The 22,426-nt window shown below is 50.0% G+C and overlaps 1 protein-coding gene across 1 annotated transcript in view; it reads left to right on the top strand.

Moving 5' to 3' along the window:
- Positions 1 to 20,342, top strand: part of MMD2 (monocyte to macrophage differentiation associated 2) — a 52,606-nt gene extending 32,264 nt beyond the window's left edge. The window contains exons 3-7 of the mRNA XM_003277910.2: positions 5,595 to 5,755; positions 10,324 to 10,398; positions 15,091 to 15,192; positions 16,387 to 16,456; positions 18,755 to 20,342. Of these exons, the coding sequence (XP_003277958.1) occupies positions 5,595 to 5,755; positions 10,324 to 10,398; positions 15,091 to 15,192; positions 16,387 to 16,456; positions 18,755 to 18,958 (612 nt within the window). The 3' untranslated portion in view covers positions 18,959 to 20,342. The remainder of the gene's footprint in view (positions 1 to 5,594; positions 5,756 to 10,323; positions 10,399 to 15,090; positions 15,193 to 16,386; positions 16,457 to 18,754) is intronic.
- The last annotated feature ends 2,084 nt before the right edge of the window (positions 20,343 to 22,426 follow it).

Raw genomic sequence — 22,426 nt, 5'->3', positions numbered from 1 at the left:
AATCCCTCACTGTTTCCTAAATAGAAGACATGACTCCATGCCTTTGCACGTGCTGTTCCTGTTACCTGGAATAGTTCTCGTCTCCACTCCAGCCCTGCCTATGAAACCCTTTCCATCAGTCACAAGCCCTGCTGAAATGTTCCCCAACAAAGCGTTCCCCTCTGCCCAGATGCTGGGAAGCTCTGAGCCGGTGCCTGCCTCCCCAGCCATTGTAGCCCTCACAGCCCAGCACCATGCTAGCTGTCCATCGTGCCTTCATTCAGCAAACAGTTCCTGGGTACCCTCAAGGCACCAGGCAGTGCTCCAGGCCCTGGCAATGCAGATGTGAGTTCAAACAGAATCCCTGCTGGATTCTTTGATATCTCAGGACATCTCAGCACACCTGGCACAGGGAGGTGCCCAGATAGCGTGTGTGGAGGTGAATTAATTCTCAAACCCCTCGCCCTGACCTGTTAGACCCCGGGGTCTATTGTGTGTTTGGCCTGAGCCCAGGCCTTTAACCGTGGGCCACCGGTGTATTAGAAAGGAGTGGCTGGTGCTGATTTGAACTTAGTGTGTGCCTGGACCACACTAGGTTTTGTTTTGTTTTGTTTTGTTTTGTTTTTTTGAGATGGAGTCTTGCTCTGTCACCCAGGCTGGAATGCAGTGGTGCAATCTCGGCTCACTGCAAGCTCCGCCTCCCAGGTTCACACCATTCTCCTGCCTCAGCCTCCCGAGTAGCTGGGACCACAGGCGCCCGCCACCAAGCCCGGCTGGTGTTAGCCAGGATGGTCTCGATCTCCTGACCTCATGATCCACCCACCTCGGCCTCCCATAGTGCTGGGATTAAAGGCGCGAGCCACTGCACTGGCCCACACTGGGTTCTAAGTTCGTATTTTCTCAGTCAGTCCCTTTTGAGCAGGGGCTCTACTGAGCAGAGACTGGTTCTCACTGGCTCACCTCTGAAGCCCCATGCTGTGTGCATAGTAGGGGCTCCGAAAATATTTGAGAATGAACACATAACTCCCTCTTTTGCAAGGGAGGAAACTGAGGCTTGGGTGAGAGAATCTGCCCAAAGCGGCAAGCTAACTCATCGACACAGGTCTATACTGCACCCTGAAAAGTAAAACTCTAGGAAGAGAAGACCTGCCTTTGAATCCCAGGTCCATCATTTAGTGGCCCTGAGCCTCAGTTTCCTTATCTGTAGAATGGGCATCGTAAGAGCCACTCCCAACGGTGGCCGTGAGTGTTGCTAAAGGCACCATGTTGGCACAATGTGGGCACATTGACAAGTGTGTTTCTTTTCCAGCATACTCTTGAGGAAAGAGGTGCTGAATTGGCTGGGCACAGTGGCTCATGCCTGTAATCCCAGCACTTTGGGAGGCTGAGGTGGGCAGATCACTTGAGGTTGGGAGTTCGAGACCAGCCTGGCCGACATGGTGAAACCCCATCTCTACTAAAAATACAAAAATTAGCCGGGTGTGATGGTGTGCACCTGTAATCCCAGCTACTGAGGAGGCTGAGGCAGGAGAATTGCTTGAATCCAGGAAGCAGAGGCTGCAGTGAGCCAAGATTGTGCCACTTTACTCCAGTTGAGTGCAGAACAGAATGAGCGAACTCGTTTTCAAAAAAAAAAGGAAGTGCTGAATTGCTCCTGCCATCATACCTGGGAGAAGCTGTGAGGCTGGGGACAAAAACCTGTTTAGGATCTCCTCTGGCCACTGATGCTATAAACACAAGGCATATTCATAGTCCAGCAGGCTCCAGGAAGTGGGTGATTGAGTCACAAGTACCAGGCCCCTGCTGTTAACTCATTCATTTATTGGATGCACCCTCAGTTAGCACCTATGAGCACAGGGTGAGGGCAGGGTGATGGCATGTATCATTTCATTCCTGAGGACATGTCCTGTGCTCACAGGTTTGTGGAATGAAAGAATGAGTGAGTGAGCAACTGAATGAATACTAGGCATGGTAGGTGATCGCAAAATAGCACAAACTAGGATCCAGGCACAGTGGCATGTGTCTGTGGTCCCAGCTACTCAGGAGGCCAAGGCAAGAGGATCATGCGAGCCCAGGAGGTCGAGGCTGCAGTGAGCTATGATTGTACCACTGCACTCCAGCCTGGGCAACAGAGAGAGATTCCATCTCTAAAAAAAATAAAATAAAATATTTTAAAATAGCACAAAACATAATCAGAGTCTACAGCCTAATGAGAAGGATGTCCCCAAATTATGAAGCAGCATGAGATAGTTGCTGTTTATTTTTTTTGAGATGGAGTCTTGCTGGGGCTACAGGCATGCGCCACCATGCCTGGCTAATTTTTGTATTTTTAGTAGAGATGAGGTTTTGCCCTGTTGGCCAGACTGGTCTCAAACTCCTGGCCTCAAGCGATCCACCTGCTTTGGCCTCCCAAAGTGCTGGGATTACAGGCATGAGCCACTGCACCTGGCCAGTTGCTGTTTATTTTTTTAAGATGATGTAGTAAGATTAACGAAAGTTATTTTTGTTTTTTTTTTTTCTGAGATGGAATCTCTCTCTGTCACCCAGGCTGGAGTATGGTGGCGTGATCTTGGCTCTCTGCAACCTCCGCCTCATGGGTTGAAGTGATTCTCCTGCCTCAGCCTCCCAAGTAGCTGGAATTACAGGCGCATGCCACCATGCCTAGCTAATTTATGTATTTTTAGTAGAGAGGGGGTTTTACCATGTTGGCCAGGCTGGTCTTGAACTCCTGACCTCAGGTGATCCTCCTGGCCTCCGCCTCCCAAAGTGCTGGGATTACAGGTGTGAGCCACCGCACCCGGCCAGAAATGATTTTTTAAAGTTATAATTTCATCCCCTACAGCAAGGCTTCTATCTTCCCTGTTGATGTTCAGTCTGCCATGCGCAGATGGACATGTAGGTGGCTGATGGCCTCTTATTAAGGAGCCATCCTATTCTGCTGTTGACCTGTCCCCATTCTGTGCACTGCTGTTGACCTGTCCCCATCCGGTGCCCAGCCTGGGTGTTGGGGAGGCTAGTGGGACACCTCCTTCCTTTGGGACTCACCTGGGCTGATTTTGCAGACAGATTGCTTTTCAGTGAGTCCTGGAGGATGCACATTGTTGGGGCTGAATTACCACCTGCCTACCTTTTTTTTTGAGACGGAGTCTCGCTCTGCCGCCCAGGCTGGAGTGCAATGGCGTGATCTCCGCTCATTGTAAGCTCTGCCTCCTGGGTTCAAGCCATTCTCCTGCCTCAGCCTCCCGAGTAGCTGGGACTACAGGCACCCGCCACCATGCCTGGCTAATTTTTTGTATTTTTTTAGTAGAGATGGGGTTTCACCATGTTAGCCAGGATGGTCTCAATCTCCTGACCTCGTGATCCGCCTGCCTCGGCCTCCCAAAGTGCTGGGATTGCAGGCGTGAGCCACCGTGCCCAGCCTACCACCTCCCTACTTTTTAAAAAAATGTTTAAAATTATTTTTTTTTTTTGAGATGGAGTCTCTCTCTGTCACCCAAGCTGGAGTGCAGTGGCGCAATCATGGCTCACTGCAGCCTCCGCCTCCTGGGTTCAAGCGATTCTCCTGCCTCAGCCTCCTGACTAGCAGGGATACAGGCACCTACCACCATGCCTGGCTAATTTCTTTTTTTTTTTTTCTTAAGTAGAGATGGGGTTTTGTCATGTTGGCTGGGCTGGTCTCGAACTCCTGACCTCAAGTGATCTGCCCGCCTTGGCCTCCCAAAGTGCTGGCATTACAGGTGTGAGCCACTGCACCCGGCCCTGACTTGCCCACCTCTTCCCAAAAGGGTTCTTCCAGCATTTCTTCCTTCCTGCCTGCCTCGCTGCCTGACTTCGGTATATATTTCTTAGGTGCCCACCGTGCACTGGTGACCCTGTGCAGCTCGTGTTGTGTGGGGGAAATAATGATTAAGTAAGTCTACCATATAAGATGTGGGGGCTGCCAGGGAGAGAGGGCACCAGGTACTACAGACAACTGGAGAGGCCTGTGTCAGTCAAAGGACAGAGCAGGTGCTCCTGCCAGAGTGATATTAACCAGCTCCTGAAGGATGAGTAGGAGCCAGCCTCCCAGAGAGTGAAGGGAACAGCATGTTGAGGACAAGGGAACAGCACGTGCAGAGGCCCCGAGGCAGGAAAGTGTTGGGACAACTGGACGAAGGCCAGGAAGGCCAAGGTGTGGTGACCTGGGGCAGAGCAGGAGGGAGAGTAGGGAAAAGTACAGTAGAGGGGCTGGGAAGGGCCAGGCCATGCACCTATAAGGGCAGAGGATTTGGAGATTACATTCTCTACAGTGAATCATGGTGGACCATCCACTATTTTTAAAAAAATTTTTTTTGAGACAGAGTCTTGCTCTGTCACCAGGCTGGAGTGCAGTGGCGCAATCTGAACTCACTGCAATCTCCACCTCCCGAGTTCAAGCAATTCTCCTGCCTCAGCCTCCTGAGTAGCTGGGATTACAGGCACGCACCACCATGCCTGGCTAATTTTTTGTATTTTTCAGTACAGACAGGGTTTCACCATATTGGCCAGACTGGTCTCGAACTCCTGACCTCGTGATCCGCCCGCCTCAGCCTCCCAAAGTGCTGGGATTGCAGGCGTGAGCCACCGCTCCCGGCCGCCATCCACTATTTAAACCCGTTTACAAGCTGAATGGTACCTGGGCGCCTGTGCTGCTCAGGGCTGGGCTCTTCCTTCAGGGCAGTCCAAGCAGATGAGGTCAGGACATCAGTGATGATGTGTGACATGTGGCACATCATACTTCTCTGGGTGGTAGCCCAGAGAGGGGCTGGGGTGTGATGGGGACAGCCACTCCCTGGGACATGGTCTTTGACCGTTTCATACATGGACCCCTTTGAGAATTGAATCAAAGATCTAGACCTGCACTGTCCAGGTTGGCAGCCACTGGCCCCACATGGCTGTTGAAATTGACACCTGAGGCTGGGCATGGTGGCTCACGCCTATAATCCCAGTCCTTTGCAGGCCAAGGTGGGAGGATCGCCTGAGGTCAGGAATTCAAGACCAGCCTGGGCATTATAGCCAGACCCCATCTCTATAAAAAAATGTAAAAATTGGCCAGTCGTGGTAGTGTGCGCCTGTAGTCCCAGCTACTTGGGAGGCCAAGGTGGGAGGATCACTTGAGCCCAGGAAGTCGAGGCTGTAGTGAACTGTGATTGCACCACTGCACTCCAGCCTGGGGGACAGGAAGGAAGGGAGGGAGGGAGGGAGGGAGGGAGGAGAGAGGGAGGAGGGAAGGGGAAGAAAGAAAGAGGAAAGGAAAAGAGAAAAGAAAAAAAGGAAAGGAAAGGGGAAAGGGGAAAAGGGAAAGGAAAGGAAGAAGGGAGGAAGGAAGGAAGGATGGAAGGAAAGAAGGAAAGGGAAAGGAGGGAGGGAAAGAAGGAAGGAAGGAAGGAAGGAAGGAAGGAAGGAAGGAAGGAAGGAAGGAAATTTACACTTGAATCCCTTAAAGTAAAATAAAATGATTCCGCTCTTCAGTGGCACTGACCACATTTCAAGAGCCGAGTGCTGCCACGTTGGGCAGCTCATCCGGGGAAGGGGCAGGAGGTGTGCTCTGAGTCACCCAGCTGCTGCACCCGTCCCTGCCGTCCCTGCCCCTCCAGTTCTGGATCATCCCCAGCATCCTGGGCAGCTCCAACCTCTACTTCCTGTCGGACGATGACTGGGAGACCATCTCCGCCTGGATCTACGGCCTCGGCCTCTGCGGCCTCTTCGTGGTGTCCACCGTGTTTCACACCATCTCCTGGAAGAAGAGCCACCTCAGGTGCCTCCCGCCCAGAGGGGACCCATGCTGGGTAGGGGGTCGGGGCAGGGGGACCCATGGCGGCCCGCGGGGTGAACCAGGACATCCGGTCTGCCTGGTGACATTCTCCACTGAGCTGGGAGGGGCTGGGCTGGGCGACCCACAGGCTGGCTTTGCAGGAGGCAAAAGCCCTGGCTTACACAGGATGCGATTGAATCTCTTCGGGGCACACCACCTTGCCCATGGGAGCCTGGTTTGCTCACTTTTTGTTGTTGTTTTTTGTTTTTTTTTTGAGATAGAGTCTCACTCTATAGCCCAGGCACGAGTGCAGTGGCGCCATCTCAGCTCATTGCAACCTCCGCCTCCTGGGTTCCAGCAGTTCTCCTGCCTCAGCCTCCTGAGTAGCTGGGACTACTACAACACGCCCAGCTAATTTTTTTTGTTGTTGTTGTTTTGGGGTTTTTTTTTTTTTTGGTAGAGATGGGGTTTCACCATGTTGGCCAGGCTGGTCTCGTACTCCTGACCTCAGATGGTCCACCCACCTCGGCCTCCCGAAGTGTTGGGATTACAGGTGTGAGCCACTGTGCCTGGCCAACTTGTTTTTTGTTTGTTTGCTTGTTTGTTTGTTTGAGAAAGAGTCTTTTTTTTTTTTTTTTTTTTGAGACGGAGTCTCGCTCTGTCGCCCAGGCTGGAGTGCAGTGGCGCAATCTCGGCTCACTGCAAGCTCCGCCTCCCGGGTTCACGCCATTCTCTTGCCTCAGCCTCTCCGAGTAGCTGGGACTACAGGCGCCCACCACCACGCCCGGCTAATTTTTGTATTTTTTAGTAGAGACGGGGTTTCACCGTGGTCTTGATCTCCTGACCTTGTGATCCGCCCACCTCGGCCTCCCAAAGTGCTGGGATTACAAGCGTGAGCCACCGCGCCCAGCGTGAAAGAGTCTTAATCTGTTGCCCAGGCTGGAGTGCAGTGGTACAGTCTCAGCTCACTGTAGCCTCCACCTCCAGGGCTCAAGCAATCCTTCTGCCTCAGCCTCCTGAGGAACTGAGACCACAGGTGTGTGCCATCATGCCTGGCTAATTCTCGTATCTTTTTGTAGAGATGGGGTTTCACCATGTTGCCCAGGCTGGTCTCCAACTCATGGGCTCAAGTGATCCACCCACCTCAGCCTCCCAAAGTGCTGGGGTTTCAGGAATGAGCCTTCACGCCTGACTTGTTTTGCTTGCTTCTGAGAGGACCAAGAGAAAAGCCCTTGCTGGCTGCAGGGTGGTCATGACGGGCCAGCTCCCCTCTGGGCTTCGTTCCAGACATGCTACAGGTGCCATTCCCTAATCTTTCCAATAATTCTGCAATGTAGGCATTAGAATCCCTGAGTTTTACAGTTTTGATTTTTTTTTTTTTTTTTTTTGAGATGGGGTCTCACTCTGTCACCCAGGTTGGAGTGTGGTAATGTCATCTCGGTTCACTGCAGCCTCCACCTCCAGGGCTCAAGCGATCCTCCTATCTCAGCCTCCCGAGTAGCTGGGACTACAGCATGCACCACCGCATCTAGCTAATTTTGTGTATTTCTTGTAGTGATGGGGTTTCATCGTGTTGCCCAGGTTGGTCTTGAATTCCTGGGCTCAGGCAATCTGCCCTCCTTGGCCTCCCAAACTGCTGGGATTACAAGTGTGAGCCACTGTGCCTGGCTAGTTTTGATTAAAAAAAAAAAAAATTACGAGCTGGGCAAGGTGGCTCATGCCTGTAATCCCAGCATTTTGGGTGGCCGAGGTGGGAGGATCACTTGAGGTCAAGAGTTTGAAACCAGCCTGGCCAACATGGTGAAACCCTGTCTCTACTAAAAATACAAAAATTAGCCAGGCACGGTGGCTGGCACACACCTGTAATCCCAGCTACTCAGGGTGCTGAGGCACGAGAATCGCTTGAACCTGGTAGGCGGAGGTTGCAGTGAGCCGAGATAGTGCCACTGCACTCCAGCTTGGGCAATAGAGTGAGAATCTGTCTCAAAAAAAAAAAAAAAAAAAAAAAAGAAAAGAAAAAGAAAAAGAAAAAGAAAAGAAACCTTATTTGCTCAAAGTTGCATAGCAGCCACATTCAACCCAAGCTGACTCTGGGAATCCAGGCCCCCCATAAAGCTGTATGTCACTCCCTTTAATTTCTAGGAAGACATGCAGTTGAGCTGTGCATACAGTCATTAGTCAAATTTGTTCAGGTCTGCACTTTGCTAGACAGGACCACAGTTTGTACTGGTCAGTGATTGCTTTGTAACGAAGTATTCCAGAGCACTATGGCTTAAAATAACAAGAAACACTTATTCTCTCTCAAAGCCTTAAGGGGTTAGGAATCTGAGAGCTTTAGCTGTGTGGCTCCAGTCTGTGGTGTTTCCTGTAGTCAGAGGCTGGCTGGGGCTGCTGTCATCTGACGGCTTGACTGGGTCTGGAGGGTCTAAGCTCCCTCACTTGGCTGGTGAGCTAGTGCTGGGTTGTAGTGTGGCTGTCTTCACAGCCACTTGGGAGCTTGTTTTCCCCAAACTTAGCGACTTAATAGAGCAAGGCAGAAGCTGTAATGTCTTTTATGACCTGGCCTCAGGAACCACACACCATCATTTCTGCAGTGTCCTATTGATTCCCTGAGTTTACCTTATTTGTTTTGGGAGGGAAGGGTCCCAGTGTGTGAATACTAGGGTCTTGGCTCATTGGGCACCATTGTGGAGGCTGGCCCCATGCCAGTCCCATGTATTGAGGGTTATTGCTCACTACACAAGGTGAGGTCATCATAAAAACGGTTGGTGTTTATTTATTTTTATTATTTTTTTTTTTTTTGAGACAGAGTTTCACTCTTGTTGCCCAAGCTGGAATGCAATGGCACAATCTCAGCTCACTGCAACCTCCACCTCCCAGGCTCAAGCAATTCTCCTGCCTCAGCCTCCCTAGTAGCTGGGATTACAGGCACTCACCACCACACCCAGCTAATATATATATATATTTGAGACAGAATCTTGCTCTGTCGCCCAGGCTGGAGTGCAGTGGCATGATCTCAGCTCACTGCAAGCTCCGCCTCCTGGGTTCACGCCATTCTCCTGCTTCAGCTTCCCAAGTAGCTGGGACTACAGGTGCCCACCACCACGCCTGGCTAATTTTTTGCATTTTTAGTAGAGACGGGGAATGTTTTGTATTTTTTGTAGAAACGGGGTTTCACCATGTTAGCCAGGCTGGTCTCAGACTCCTGACCTCAGGTGATCTGCCCACCTTGGCCTCCCAAAGTGCTGGGATTACAGGCGTGAGCCACCACGCCTGGCCAAAACAGCTGGAATTTATTGAGCACTTACTATGTACTGTGCTGAGTATTAGCTAATTTAATCCTCCCCACAGCCCCGTGTCAGGTTGCTGGCATCCTCTGTATTTTACAGAGAAGGAAGCTGAGACCTAGAGCGAATAGGTAACTTGCTCAAGGTTATGTACTCCTGAAGCGTAGAGCTGGAATTCAAACTCGGGCCTTCTGGCTCCAGAGCTTGGATCCGAACCACTAAGTTCTTCTAGCATTAGAATGTCAGCTCCCAGACAGTCTTGAGGGGCACGAAATTTAGTAGTTTTTGCACTTTTTTTTTTTTTGAGACAGGATCTAGCTCTGTTGCCCAGACTGGAGTGTGGTGGCACAAACATGGCTCACTGCAGTCCCAGCCTCCCAGGGTCAAGAGATCCTCCTGCCTCAGCCTCTGGAGTAGCTAGGCCTACAGGCACGCACAATTATGCCTGGCTGATCTTTCTAATTGTTAGTAGAGATGAGGTCTCACTATGTTGCCCAGGCTGGTTTCCAACTCCTGAGCTCAAGCAATTCTCTCACCTCAGCCTCCCAAAGCTCTGGAATTACAGGTGTGAGCCACTCCATCTGGCCATTTTTGTCCTTTGTCCACAGAATTCTTTCCCCATTATAAATCTTTGGAAAAACCCAGTATATAAAGAAGAAATGCACAGTCGCTCTGATTAAAGTAGGGGAGGATGGCTGGGTGCGGTGGCTCACGCTTGTAATCCCAGCACTTTAGGAGGCCAAGGCGGGTGGATCATGAGTTCAGGAGTACAAGACCAGTCTGGCCAACATGGCAAAACCCTGTCTCTACTAAAAATACAAAAACTAGCCTGGCATGGTGGCGGGTGCCTGTAATCCCAGCTACTTGGAAGTCTGAGGCAAGAAAATGGCTTGAATCCGGGAAGCGGAGGTTACAGTGAGCTGAGATGGTGCCACTGCACTCCAGCCTGGGAGACAGAGCGAGACCTTGTCTAAAAAAAAAAAAAAAATGTGTGAAGGAGGAGGATGTCCAATCCTTACCTATAGGGATGCAAGGCCCTCAGTGGGACCCCCGAGGCAAGGTGTCTCCATGCAGCCCCTAGGGTGATAAGGAGCCTGGTTTAAAGACCACTGCCCTGATCACTTACAGATGGGGATTCTGAGGCCCAAGGGGTCCTGACTGGATAGAGGAGCCCAGCCCTGCTAACCTGTAGGCAGGCACGATCAGCCTAGGGCACGGCTCTGGGGGCACTGGCCCTTCCCTGCTGTGCAGGGGCTGTGACTGCCGGCTTCTCTGCCGCCCTAGGATGGTGGAACACTGTCTACACATGTTCGACCGGATGGTCATCTATTTCTTCATAGCGGCTTCCTACGCACCCTGGTGAGTACCGTCCCGCCGCCCAGCAAACGCTTGGCGGCCTTTCTTTTCACCGTTTGAGTTTATTTTTCTATTTGGCCGGGTCATATGTTGACTTGGCACAGAGGAGTTAGGTGAAAAGCTTCCTGCCACCCTTTTCTCCTTCCTGGAAGCAGCTACTTATACCCACTTTCTTGTGTGTCCTTCTTGAGTTATTTTATGCAGAAAAAGCAAATACATACATTGTTTTTTTTTCTGAGAATTCTGAGACAGAATCTCACTCTGTCGCCCAGGCTAGAGTGCAGTAGCGAGGTCTTGGCTCACTGCAACCTCTGCCTACCCGGTTCAAGCAATTCTCCTGCCTCAGCCTCCCGAGTAGCTGGGATTACAGGCATGCGCCACCACGCCCAGCTAATTTTTGTATTTTTAGTAGAGATGGGGTTTCACCATGTTGGCCAGGCTGGTCTCAAACTCTTAACCTCCAGTGATCTGCCCGCCTTGGCCTCCTGAAGTGTTTGGATTACAGGTGTGAGCCACTGTGCCCATCCGGAAAAGCAAATATTAATATGTACATATGTATGCATATGTGTCTATATATATACACATATATAAATATGTGTAATAGACATAGACATATGCATACACATGCATATACATACATATATACTTATATTTATATTTACTTAATATTTAATTTGTTTAATATAGCTTCTAAATTTTTAATTTTTTTTTAAGAGACAGGATCTTGATCTGTTGCTTGTACTGGAGTGCAGTGTTGTGATCATAGCTCGCTGCAGCCTCCAACTCCTGGGCTCAAGTGATCCTCCTGCCTCAGCCTCCCAAGTAGCTGGGACTGCAGGTGCAAGCCACCATGCTTGGCTAATATTTTTATTTTTGTAGAGATGGGTCTCAGTATGTAGCCCAGGCTGGTCTTGAACTCCTGGCCTCAAGACATCCTCCCGCCTCAGCCTCCCAAAGTGTTGGGAGTACAGGCATGAGTCATTGCAATGGCCACATTTTATAAGTATATATTTATTTTGTTTTTATTTTTTGTTTTGTTTTGTTTATGTTTTTGAGATGGAGTCTTGTTCTGTTGCCCAGGCTGGAGTGCAGGGGCGTGATCTCGACTCACTGCAACCTCCACCTCCCGGGTTCGAACGATTCTCCTGCCTCAGCCCCCTGAGTAGCTAGGACTACAGGCACGTGCCACCACACCCTGCTAAGTTTTGTATTTTTACTAGAGATGGGGTTTCACCATGTTGGCCAGGGTGGTCTGAAACTCCTGACCTCAGGTGATCTGCCTGCCTCAGCCTCCCACAGTGCTGAGATTACAGGTGTGAGCCACCGCGCCCGGCCTCAGTTTCTCTTCTTTACCTTTACCCCTGGTTGTGATTAACTGGGCACTGCCCTGTGCGAGGCCCTGTGCTGGTATCTGAGGGTATTGTCACAAACAAAACCCCCAGCTCCCTCTCCTTGTGGGGGACAAAAACAAACAAACTGAAAACCAAATAATACTGAAGGTTTTACATAATCAGGGAGAATACAGACATTTTCATAAAGTCTAAATTAAAGCAGTCAGAGAGAAGCTGATGGAAATGAAAGAAAGAGACAAATTCTTCAGGCATTGAGAGTGAAAAAATAAATTATTTGCAAAGTGAAAAAAACAGGCTGGCTTCTGAATGTGGCCACAGCACCATTTAATGCTGACACACAGTGGAGACACTTCTAATAATTTCCCAGAGATAGACTTCAGAATAAACTATCAAATGGGGTTCTCATGCAGACATAAAAACAATAGGCACCATTGTCACACATGAAAGAAGTCCAAGAATACCATATCCATGAGGAGTTTTTGAAAGAAACTAGTTTGTGATGGCATGTGCCTGTGGTCCCAGCTACTCAGGAGGCTGAGACAGGAGGATCGCTTGAGCCCAGGAAGTCGAGGCTGCAGTGAGCTATGATTGTGCCACTGCCCTCCAGCCTAGGAGAGTGAGACCCTGTCTCTAAAAAAACAAACAAGAAACTGAAACATGTAATTTAAAAAATCCACCGGCCAGGCACAGTGGCTCACACCTATAATCCCAGGACTTTGGGAGGCTGAGGTGGGCGGATCACAAGGTCAGGAGATCGAGACCATCCTGGCTAACACAGTGAAACCCCGTCTCTACTAAAAATATGAAAAATTAGCCGGGCTTGATGGTGGGCGCCTGTGGTTGGATTTTTTTTTTTTTTTTTGCTGAGATGGAGTTTTGCTCTTGTCGCCCAGGCTGGAACGCAATGGCGTGATCTTGGCTCAGTGCAAACTCTGCCTCCCGGGTTCAAGCAATTCTCCAGCCTGAGCCTCCCAAGTAGCTGGAATTACAGGCTTCTGCCACCACACCCAACTAATTTTTGTATTTTTAGTGGAGATGGGGTTTCACCATTTTGGCCAGGCTGGTCTTGAACTCCTGACCACAGGTGATCCGCCTGTCTTGGCCTCCCAAAGTTCTGGGATTACAGGCGTGAGACACTGCGCCCGGCGGAAAATCCAGTTTTCTTGTGCTTTACATAATTTATTTTAACTTCAGAGTCCGAGTGAATTTTATGGTGAAGAAACATTTGTTTGAAGTTCAGCAAAATTTTTAAGTGTCCATTTTCTTCTTTTAAAGACCAATTAAAATTAAATGTAATACTTTTAATTTAAAAAGATGTGTATAACTTAATTCTCACCCTTTCTCCTTTCCCTTCATCCCATCCTATCCTTCTACCCAGTGGCCTAGTTTTAGGTCTACTTGGAAGGATATCTAGAATGATGTTCACTGATGGTTATTTTGGGTAATGAGATGGGTTATTATTTTTTGCTCTTAAACTTTTCAGTGTTACTTAACTTCTTTATAATGACAGACTCCAAGCAGGTCACTTTTTTTGGCAGAAGTTTTACATAACACATTCTCATTTCAGAAATTCATTCCAGGCCAGGCGCGGTGGCTCACGCCTGTAATCCCAGCACTTTGGCAGGCCGAGGTGGGCAGATCGCCTGAGGTCAGGAGTTTGAGACCAGCCTGGCCAACATGGTGAAACCCCATCTCTACTACAAATACAAAAATTAGCCAGGCATGGTGGTATGCCTGTAATCCCAGCTACTCGGGAGGCTGAGGCAGGAGAATCACTTGAACCCGGGAGGCGGAGGGTGCAGTGAGCTGAGATCGAGCCACTGCACTCTAGCCTGGGTGACAGAGCGAGACACCATCTCAAAAAAAAAAAAAAAAAGAAAGAAAGAAATTCATTCCAGAAAAAACTTAAAGGACCATCTTCCCCAGTCATCACCACCACTATTAACTACACTTTCCAGACAAAACCACTTGGGAAGAGGTTCAGATCTTTTTCTGTGCATTGACCGTTATCCGCCCCCCCTTATTTTTTTTGAGACGGAGTCTTGCTTCGTCGCCCAGGCTGGAGTGTAGTGGTGCGATCTTGGCTCACTACAAGCTCCGCCTCCTGGGTTCATGCCATTCTCCTGCCTCAGCCTCCCGAGTAGCTGGGACTACAGGGGCCTGCCACCGCGCCTGGCTAGTTTTGCTTTTGTATTTTTCAGTAGAGACAGGATTTCACCATGTTAGCCAGCATGGTCTCAATCTCCTGACCTTGTGATCCACCTGCCTCGGCCAACCAAAGTGCTGGGATTACAGGCGTGAGCCACCGCGCCCGGCCGACAGTTATTTCTTTATACATCCACACAATATTGTCATCTTATTCTTCTTGGTTCATACCCTCCACCCCCCTGAACACCTCACAATATAGCTTAGAGATCTGTCTATGTTGGTAAAAACAGATCTTCCTCATATTTTTCATTTTTATATTATTACTATTTTTAATTTTTTTTGAGACAGGGTCTCACTCTGTTGCCCAGGCTGGAGTGCAGTGGTGTGATCATGGCTCACTGCAGCTTCAACCTCCCAGGCTTAAGCCATCCTCCTGCCTCAGCTTCTCAAGTAGCAAGACCTTGTCTCTTAAAATAATTATTAACAAAGGATTGGAGGCCGGGCGCGGTGGCTCAGGCCTGTAATCCCAGCATTTGGGAGGCTGAGGTGGGTGGATCACCTGAGGTCAGGAGGTCGCGACCAGCCTGGCCAACATGGAGAAACCCCATCTTTACTAAAAATACAAAATTAGCCGGGCGTGGTGGCAGGCACCTGTAATCCCAGCTACTGGGGAGGCTGAGGCAGGAGAATCACTTGAACCCAGGAATCGGAAGTTGCAGTGAGCCGAGATTGTGCCACTACCCTCCAGCCTGGGGCACAGAGAGAGACTGCATCTGAAAAAAATAAAAAATAAAATAAAATAAGATAAGATAAAATAAAATAAAATAAAAGTAAAATAAAATGTAAAATAGCATTGCTTTGGTTAGCTGCCGAAACTGCGGTGACGGAGAATGCACAATTGCCTCCAAACAGGCTTTACTTGTTCATAATCCCACCAGTTTGAGATGCTACTTACCTTTTCTTCTAGATATTATCAATTTTGCTAATTTTCCTCTAATCACTGCTTGCTGTTTCAAGTTATCTAGCGCCCTTTCTGCCTGTTCACCCATCTTCCTGTGAGCGCCCATGTCCCAGCTGTGGAGCCACAGGTGACAGGACTTCCCTGGGGTCCATTTCCTGTGACAGGCCAGTCCTCGAGGGCTGGGGTCCTGGTGGGCCCCCCTCAGGGCCACGGCCTTGGCTCTTTCTCTCCCAGGCTGAACCTTCGGGAGCTGGGCCCCTGGGCCTCCCACATGCGCTGGCTGGTCTGGATTATGGCTTCCGTGGGCACCATCTATGTCTTCTTCTTCCACGAGCGGTAAGCCAGGCCTGGGGGCTTCAGGGAGGCGAGATTCCCTTAGATGCTCCGGCCTCCCCAGCACTCCTGGGCTGCTGAGAGCCCAGGATGATGCCATAATCGTGAGAGCACAGCTCTGGCTGTCATGGCATTCGGGCTGATGGGTGGCCACCAGGTCTTGCAGACCCTAGGGTCAACTTGAAGTTGTCAAAAAAGACATCATAGGTGGCCAGGCGTTGTGGCTCACATCTGTAATCCCAGCATTTTGGGAGGCCGAGTGATCTGCGAGGAAGGCGGATCACTTGAGGTCAGGAGTTCGAAACCATCCTGGCTAACATGATGAAACCCTGTCTCTCTTAAAAATACAAATATTAGCTGAGCGTCGTGATGGGCGCCTGTAATCCAAACTACTTGGGAGGCTGAGGCAGGAGAATGGTTTGAACCTGGGTAGTGGAGGTTGCAGCGAGCCAAGACCACGCCACTGTGCTCCAGCCTGGGCAACAGAGCGAGACTCTGTCTCAAAAGCAAACAAACAACAACAAAAAAACATAGGTTCCTAGCCCCATTGGATTGGGGTGGTGGGGGGGGAATGGTCACATGCCACCTGCCCTACCTAAATTATTAGCAGATGAAGGGGAGAGGTCCTGAAAGAGCCACACTCTCTGTATTCCCATTCTGTCGAGTGATGGAGATGGAAATAATTCAGTGGGGAAAGAAACAGGATGATAGAAGCAAAAGAGAGTAACAGACTTCCTGCAGTCTCAGAGTTCAGGAACCTCTGGAAGTCATTTAGTTCAGGGACAGCAAAGAGGCTTCAGCTGCTGCAGCAATCCAGCTCGATTGGAAGTGGCTGCTTGGGCCCTGTGGGAAGAGATGCTGGGATTGAATAGTGATGTCTGCCATGGGCTGAGCACCGAAAGTGCCCATGTGTGTGCTATGCCCAATGTTTGTAATCCCTGCTCTGGTACCAGCATGCATTTTACAGATATGGAAACTGAGTCTCAGGGAGGGAAAGTGCCCAAGGTCACATAACTGCCAACACCTGTTGGATGTAGCTGGGTGAAATCTGAGCCAAGGCGTGCTGGATAGAGAAAGCGTCCTTTCTTCTCACCGTTCTGGCCAGAGTGTTCCCTCTTCCCCAAGAATAGGGAGCTGTGTGCAGTTTCTTCATGGGGAGGCATGTCCTAAGGCCAGCACGGCTTGTCTTCCTGCCAGGTACAAGCTTGTGGAGCTTCTCTGCTACGTCGTAATGGGCTTCTTCCCCGCCCTGGTCATCCTCTCCATGGTAAGTGCTGCCAGCCCTGCATAGATGGGTCCCTGCAAGAGACCAAGAGTGTCCAAGCTGGACCTGGCTGTTAAGATTGTCACAAAGCCTCTCCTTTGGCAGGTGGGGAAACTGAGGCCTGGCATGACTTGTCTAAAGAGGCAGTAGGCCAGGCATAGTGGCTCATGCCTATAATCCAGTCCTTTGGGAGGCTGAGGTTTGAGGATAGTTTGAGTCCAGGGATTTGAGACCAGCCTGGGCAACATAGTAAGACCCATCTCTAAAAAAAAAAAAATTAGCCAGATGTGGTGCACACCTATAGTCTCAGCTACTCTGGAGGCTGAGGCAGGAGAATCTCTTGAACCCGGGACACGGAGGTTGTAGTGAGCCGAGATCACACCACTGCACTCCAGCCTGGGCTACGAGAGTGAAACCCTGTTTCAAAAAATAATAATTTTTTTTTTTTTTTGTAGAAGCAGGATCTCCCTGTGTTGCCTAGGATGGTCTTGAATTCCTGGCCTGGTGAGGGCTTGGCAGGTTCTTCTTGCTCAATTCCCTCCTATTCTATGAGTGTTTCTTTTGTTTTTCTTTTTTTTAGAGATGGGGTCTCACTATGTTGCCCAGGCTGGTCTCGATCTCCTGGGCTTAAGCCCACCTTGGCCTTCCAAAGTGCTGGGATTACAGGCGTGAGCTACCGTGCCCTGCAAAGAGTTTCTTTTACTAAGAACAACTCATGTTAATAGTACTCACATCTGGGGGCCAGGACTACTACTTTTTTCTTACCATGTTTTTTCTCTAAATATTTTTTGCCATGAAGCAAAAAAAAAAATTATTTTCTCTACTTTTTTTTTTTTTTGCCATGCCATTACTTTAAAAAACTCTGGCAAAATATTCGGTTCAGTTGCAGTAAGCACACTCACATTGTCACGCGACCATCCCCATCCTCCATCTCCAGAACTTTTTGCATCTCTGCAAACTATAACTCTGTCCCGTCCACATTTTTGTTTTTTTGAGACGGAGTCTCACTCTGTTGCCCAGTGTGGAATGCAAAGGCACGATCTCGGCTCACTGCAACCTCCAACTCCCAGGTTCAAGTGATTCTCGTGCCTCAGCCTCCCGAGTAGCTGGGATTACAGGCACATGCCACCACTCCTAGCTAATTGTTGCATTTTTAGTAGAGACGGGGTTTCGCCATGTTGGCCAGGCTGGTCTTGAACTCCTGACCTCATGATCCACCCTCCTTAGCCTCCCAGAGTGCTGGGATTATAGGCGTGAGCCACCACTCCTGGCCTTGATCTCATTTCGTTTATCCATTCATTCCTTGGTGGATCCCTGGGTTGCTTCCACCTTTTGCTGTTGTGATTATGCTGCTATGAACATGGGTGTGCAAACATCTGTCAAGACCCTGCTTTCAATTCTTTGGGTATATACCCAGATGTATTACATTTTTACAAAAGATAAGCTATAGGACAGGTGCAGTGGTTCACGCCTATAATCCCAGTACTTTGGGAGGCCAAGGTGGGCAGATCACCTCGGGTCAGGAGTTTGAGACCAGCCTGGCCAACATGGTAAAACCCGTGTCTACTAAAAATACAAAAATTAGCCAGGCGTGGTGGTGCACACCTGTAGTCCCAGCTACTCGGGAGGCTGAGGCAGGAGAATTGGTTGAACCCTGGAGGTGGAGGTCACAGTGAACCGAGATCTCTCTACTGCACTCTAGCCTGGGCAAAAGAGCAACCGTGTCTCAAAAAAAAAAAAAAAAAAAAAAAAAAAAAAAAAAAACAGATAAGTTATAAAAATATTATTTGAGGCTGAGTGTGGTGGCTCACACCTGTAATGTCAGCACTTTAGGAAGTCGAGGTGGGAGAATCACTGGAGACCAGGAGTTTGACACCAGCCTGGGCAATATAGTGAGACACCCACATCTCCAAAAATAAAATAAAATTAGCCAGGCATGGTTGCGCCATGGGATATCTATAGTCTCAGCTACTGGGGAGGCTGAGGCAGGAGGATCATTTCAGGAGTTGGAGGCTGCAGTGAGCTACGCTTGTGCCATTGCACTCCAGCTGGGGCAACAGACAGAGACCCTGTCAAAATAAAAAAAATTGGTGAGATTTTAATAGAAATGAGAATGTCTATCATCTGAGACCTAGTCTGGGGAGAATTGCTGGTATATCAGTGTTGAGGCTTCCCACCTGGGAGTCTGGGCTGGTTTGCCATCTGCGTGTCTTCTGGTTTTGGGTGGTGGGGACTGGCTGGTGCTTCCAGCCACACTGGCTGCCCCTCTGACCTGTGCCCCACCCTTGTCCTTGCCGACAGCCCAACACCGAGGGCATCTGGGAGCTGGTGACCGGAGGGGTCTTCTACTGCCTGGGCATGGTCTTCTTCAAGAGTGACGGAAGGATCCCCTTTGCCCATGCCATCTGGCATCTCTTTGTAGCATTTGGTGCTGGTACCCACTACTATGCCATCTGGAGGTACCTCTATCTGCCCAGCACCCTGCAGACCAAGGTGTCCAAATGAGGTGACCCAGACTCCAGAGATTGTTTGGGCTTTAGGAGTGGAGCACGTTTCTGCGAACGTTAACCCAGAGCACAGCGCCAAGGCCTGTCTTCCCTTCATTGGGTAGATTTCTTGATGGCTCCGAGGTGACTTCGAGTCCCCAGTGAGAAAGAAAGCATTTAGCCATTCTTACAGAGGAGAAATTAACCCTGTAATGTGTTTCTATTTTAGATGAGTGTTTCCTAATACAAGCAACATTAACATCTTCAGAAAAGGAAGCAGGCGTGGTCCTGGAAAATTGGGGAATGACGAGCCAATGTGTGTTTCTTAAGGTCCTGAGGAATCTGGCAAGGAGTCCTGTGGGTTGTTTATACCTGAGTGGCCAGGGCCTCCCTCTCTGCTACCAAAGTTCAGGCTGGCGAATTGTCTCCGGTTCAGGGAAAGGGGACAGCCCAGCTTGTAGATGAGGGATGGTGAATGGCTGTGAGGATGGCAGACATCACCAATCAAGTGCAGCACATGGGTGATGTCAGAATTCTTCCCAGCACAGTGTTCTGGGCAGCCAGTACCAATCAATTTGGCACTCATGATGGGACCTCTTTGCCCTTCCTGTCTGGTGTGCTCTGAAATGGGATAATGGCCAGAGTAGCTGAAAATCTCCAAATGGGCATTTGCATGCCTATCTCCTCATCTCCCCCTCCCTTTTGGGAAGCTCCTGGAGTAGGCAGTTTGGGGACAGTAGAGAGAAACTGAGGCACACCCCCATTTAGCCCCTGATGTTCTGTTCCACCGTAGTTGGTTCTCAGTACAGTTGGGGATGAGGATGCTGTTACTTGGCCATTTCTTCCTATCCCCAAAAATCCAGAGACATTACAAGAGCCATTCATTCATTAGATGGGGCAAACAGCCCCCGGGCACTTGCTCCCTGTTCCATACTTAAGGTTTGTGATGCCAACATTTGGATTCTCTCTTGGTGCCAATCAGTGGCTGTTAGAGGCTACTCAGGTGTACCCCAAAGGGAAGGCGCACGGATCTGGGGAGACTGTTCCAGGTCCCCTCAACCTCTGAAGTGCCCAGTAGCCCAACAACAAGGCTTCTGGGGGCCTGTTCTTCAGCCTCGGTCAGGGTGGGGCCAGCCTCTCTGTGCAATGCTGCCGGGACATTTACTGGGGAGGTGAGTAGCAGGCGCAGCTCCAGGATCTGAATTGGAGTCTCAGATTCTCTGGATAAAGAATCTGTCTCAAGTCAGGAGGTCCTTATTCTGCGACTCCCAGCCAGAGTGGAGAGGGCACGGACAGGATGCCTTATGCTTATCTCTAGCACATTCCAGGGGGTTCCAGGGCTCCTGCACCTGGAATCCTGTGTGTCCAAGCCAGTATTAAATTATCTCGACACATTCCACAGACCAGACTGCCTCCGTGCTGGGAGATGCTGTGTGGATAGCTTTTGTCCTCCTGCCTGTGTGTGTGCGTGTATATATGCGTGTGTGTGCACACGTATGTCTACACAGGCACTCCTAATGCCTGGAAGCTGTCTTCAGTAAGCCTGCCCTGTGGAGCTCACCAAATATTTCCCACCAGCTGGGGTCAGGGCTGGAGGTCAATGGGGAAACTTTTGCAGGGGAGGGCTGGTTGGAGAGAGACTCGTTCCCAAACGGGGACAGAGACACTGAAAACTTGACCTCTGCCTGGGCCTGGGGCTGGGAGAGGGGGTTCTGGGGGTTCTGGGATGCTGTTTAGGAAACCCCCCAAGGCATGGCACCATGCCAGGCCAAGATAAAATCCTGTGATCAAGATGCTGATGACACCAAAGCACCTTCCTGGGACCAGTGACTTGGGACTACTCCTTCTTCCTTGCTTCCTTCTTTCCTCCTCCTCTTCCTCCTTCCCTCCCTCCTTTCCTCCCCTTCCTCCCATTCCTCCCCTCCTCCTCCGCTTCCTCCTCCTTCTCCCCTTCCTCCTCCTTCTCCCCTTCCTCCTCCTCTTCCCCTTCCTCTTCCTCCTTCTCCTCTTCCTCCTCCTCTTCCCCTTCCTCTTCCTCCTTCTCCTCCTCCTCTTCTTCTCCTTGCCTCCTCCTCTTCTTCTTCTTCTCCTTGCCTCCTCTTCTTCTTCTTCTTCTTCTTTCTTCTTCTTCTTCTTCTTCTTCTTCTTTCTTCTTCTTCTTCTTTCTTCTTCTTCTTCTTCTTCTTCTTCTTCTTCTTCTTCTTCTTCTTCTTCTTCTTCTTCTTCTTCTTCTTCTTCTTTCTTCTTCTTCTTCTTCTTTTTCTTCTTCCTTCTTCTTCTTCTTCTTCTTCTTCTTCTTCTTCTTCTTCTTCTTCTTCTTCTTCTTCTTCTTCTTCTTCTTCTTCCTTTGTCTTCCTCCTCCTCCTCCTCCTCCTCTTCTCCTCCTTCTCCTTCTCCTTATTTTCTTCAAAGATACTTTGACTTCTTTTCCTATTTGGATGACTTGGGACTTCTTTAGTGGCTCCATAGCAGCTGCTGACTCCTCAGTCTCACACCTGCACCTCCTGTGCCCCCTCCTCCTGGGCATCTGGGCTTCCATTTCCCCAGGACAGCCTGCTCCTTCATGCCCCTGGATTTTTGGAGGTGCTGGTCCCGCTGGTGGGAACTGTTGATCCCCTTGTCCACGCAACTTCCTCCTACTTATCCTTCAAAGTCCAGCTCAGGCATCAGCACTGGGGAACTTCTGGCCTTCCTCTGACTTAGGGGCTTCCCCTCTGCTCCCTGTCATGGCCCCTGCCTTCCGGCATCACGGCTTGGAGCCCCGTCCTTCATCATGCAGCTACTTGCACCGGTCCCAGACCTGGGAGCTCCTGGAGGGAGGGACTGTGTCTTGCTGGGATCAAATTCAGCATAACCCCGGCACTGTGGGAGCTTTGCTCAATTTCCTAACCTCTGTGAGCCTCAATGTTCTCAGCTGCTAAGTGGGAAGGCAGCACTTTACGGGCTGCGTGAAGATGCAGCAGGATAACAAATGCACACCACCACCTGCTCTCCTCATTAGTTCTGCTGGCTTTCCAATGGAAAGCAACCCCTGATCCTGAAGATCACACGATTTCAGGGGCGTCAGCCAAAGGAATGAATCACTAATGGTGGAATTTCCAACTGTAGATAGTCTGGTGAGAACATGGAGGGCATTCTGAAGGGCTTTGGCCACATTTCCTCCCCTCACTCCAATTCAGGACATGCTTCCCATAAACGCTTTTTCTTCCCCGCATCATCCTGGAAGTGATTTTCTCAGGAGTCCATTTCACCCAAGCCCAGACCCTGGATGTCCTCTGAATGTATCCTAAGTAGTGCAGGAAAGGAAAAGAAGTTTCCTAGGCCATTCTCTCCAGTGGGCAAGGCCCTGTCCTGGGCGCGTTCTAGGCTGTGCACTGGGTGTGTGATGTAGAGAGGGGCGCTGAGCGCGGTGGCTCACGCCGGTAATTCCAGCACTTTCGGAGGCCGAGGTGGGTGGATCACCTGAGGTCAGGAGTTCGAGACCAGC

Source organism: Nomascus leucogenys, chromosome 17 (assembly GCF_006542625.1).
Source record: "Nomascus leucogenys isolate Asia chromosome 17, Asia_NLE_v1, whole genome shotgun sequence".
NCBI classification, from domain to species: Eukaryota; Metazoa; Chordata; class Mammalia; order Primates; family Hylobatidae; genus Nomascus; species Nomascus leucogenys.
The sequence above is the reverse complement of the archived record's forward strand: the minus strand, read 5'-3'. Positions and strand labels throughout refer to the sequence as shown.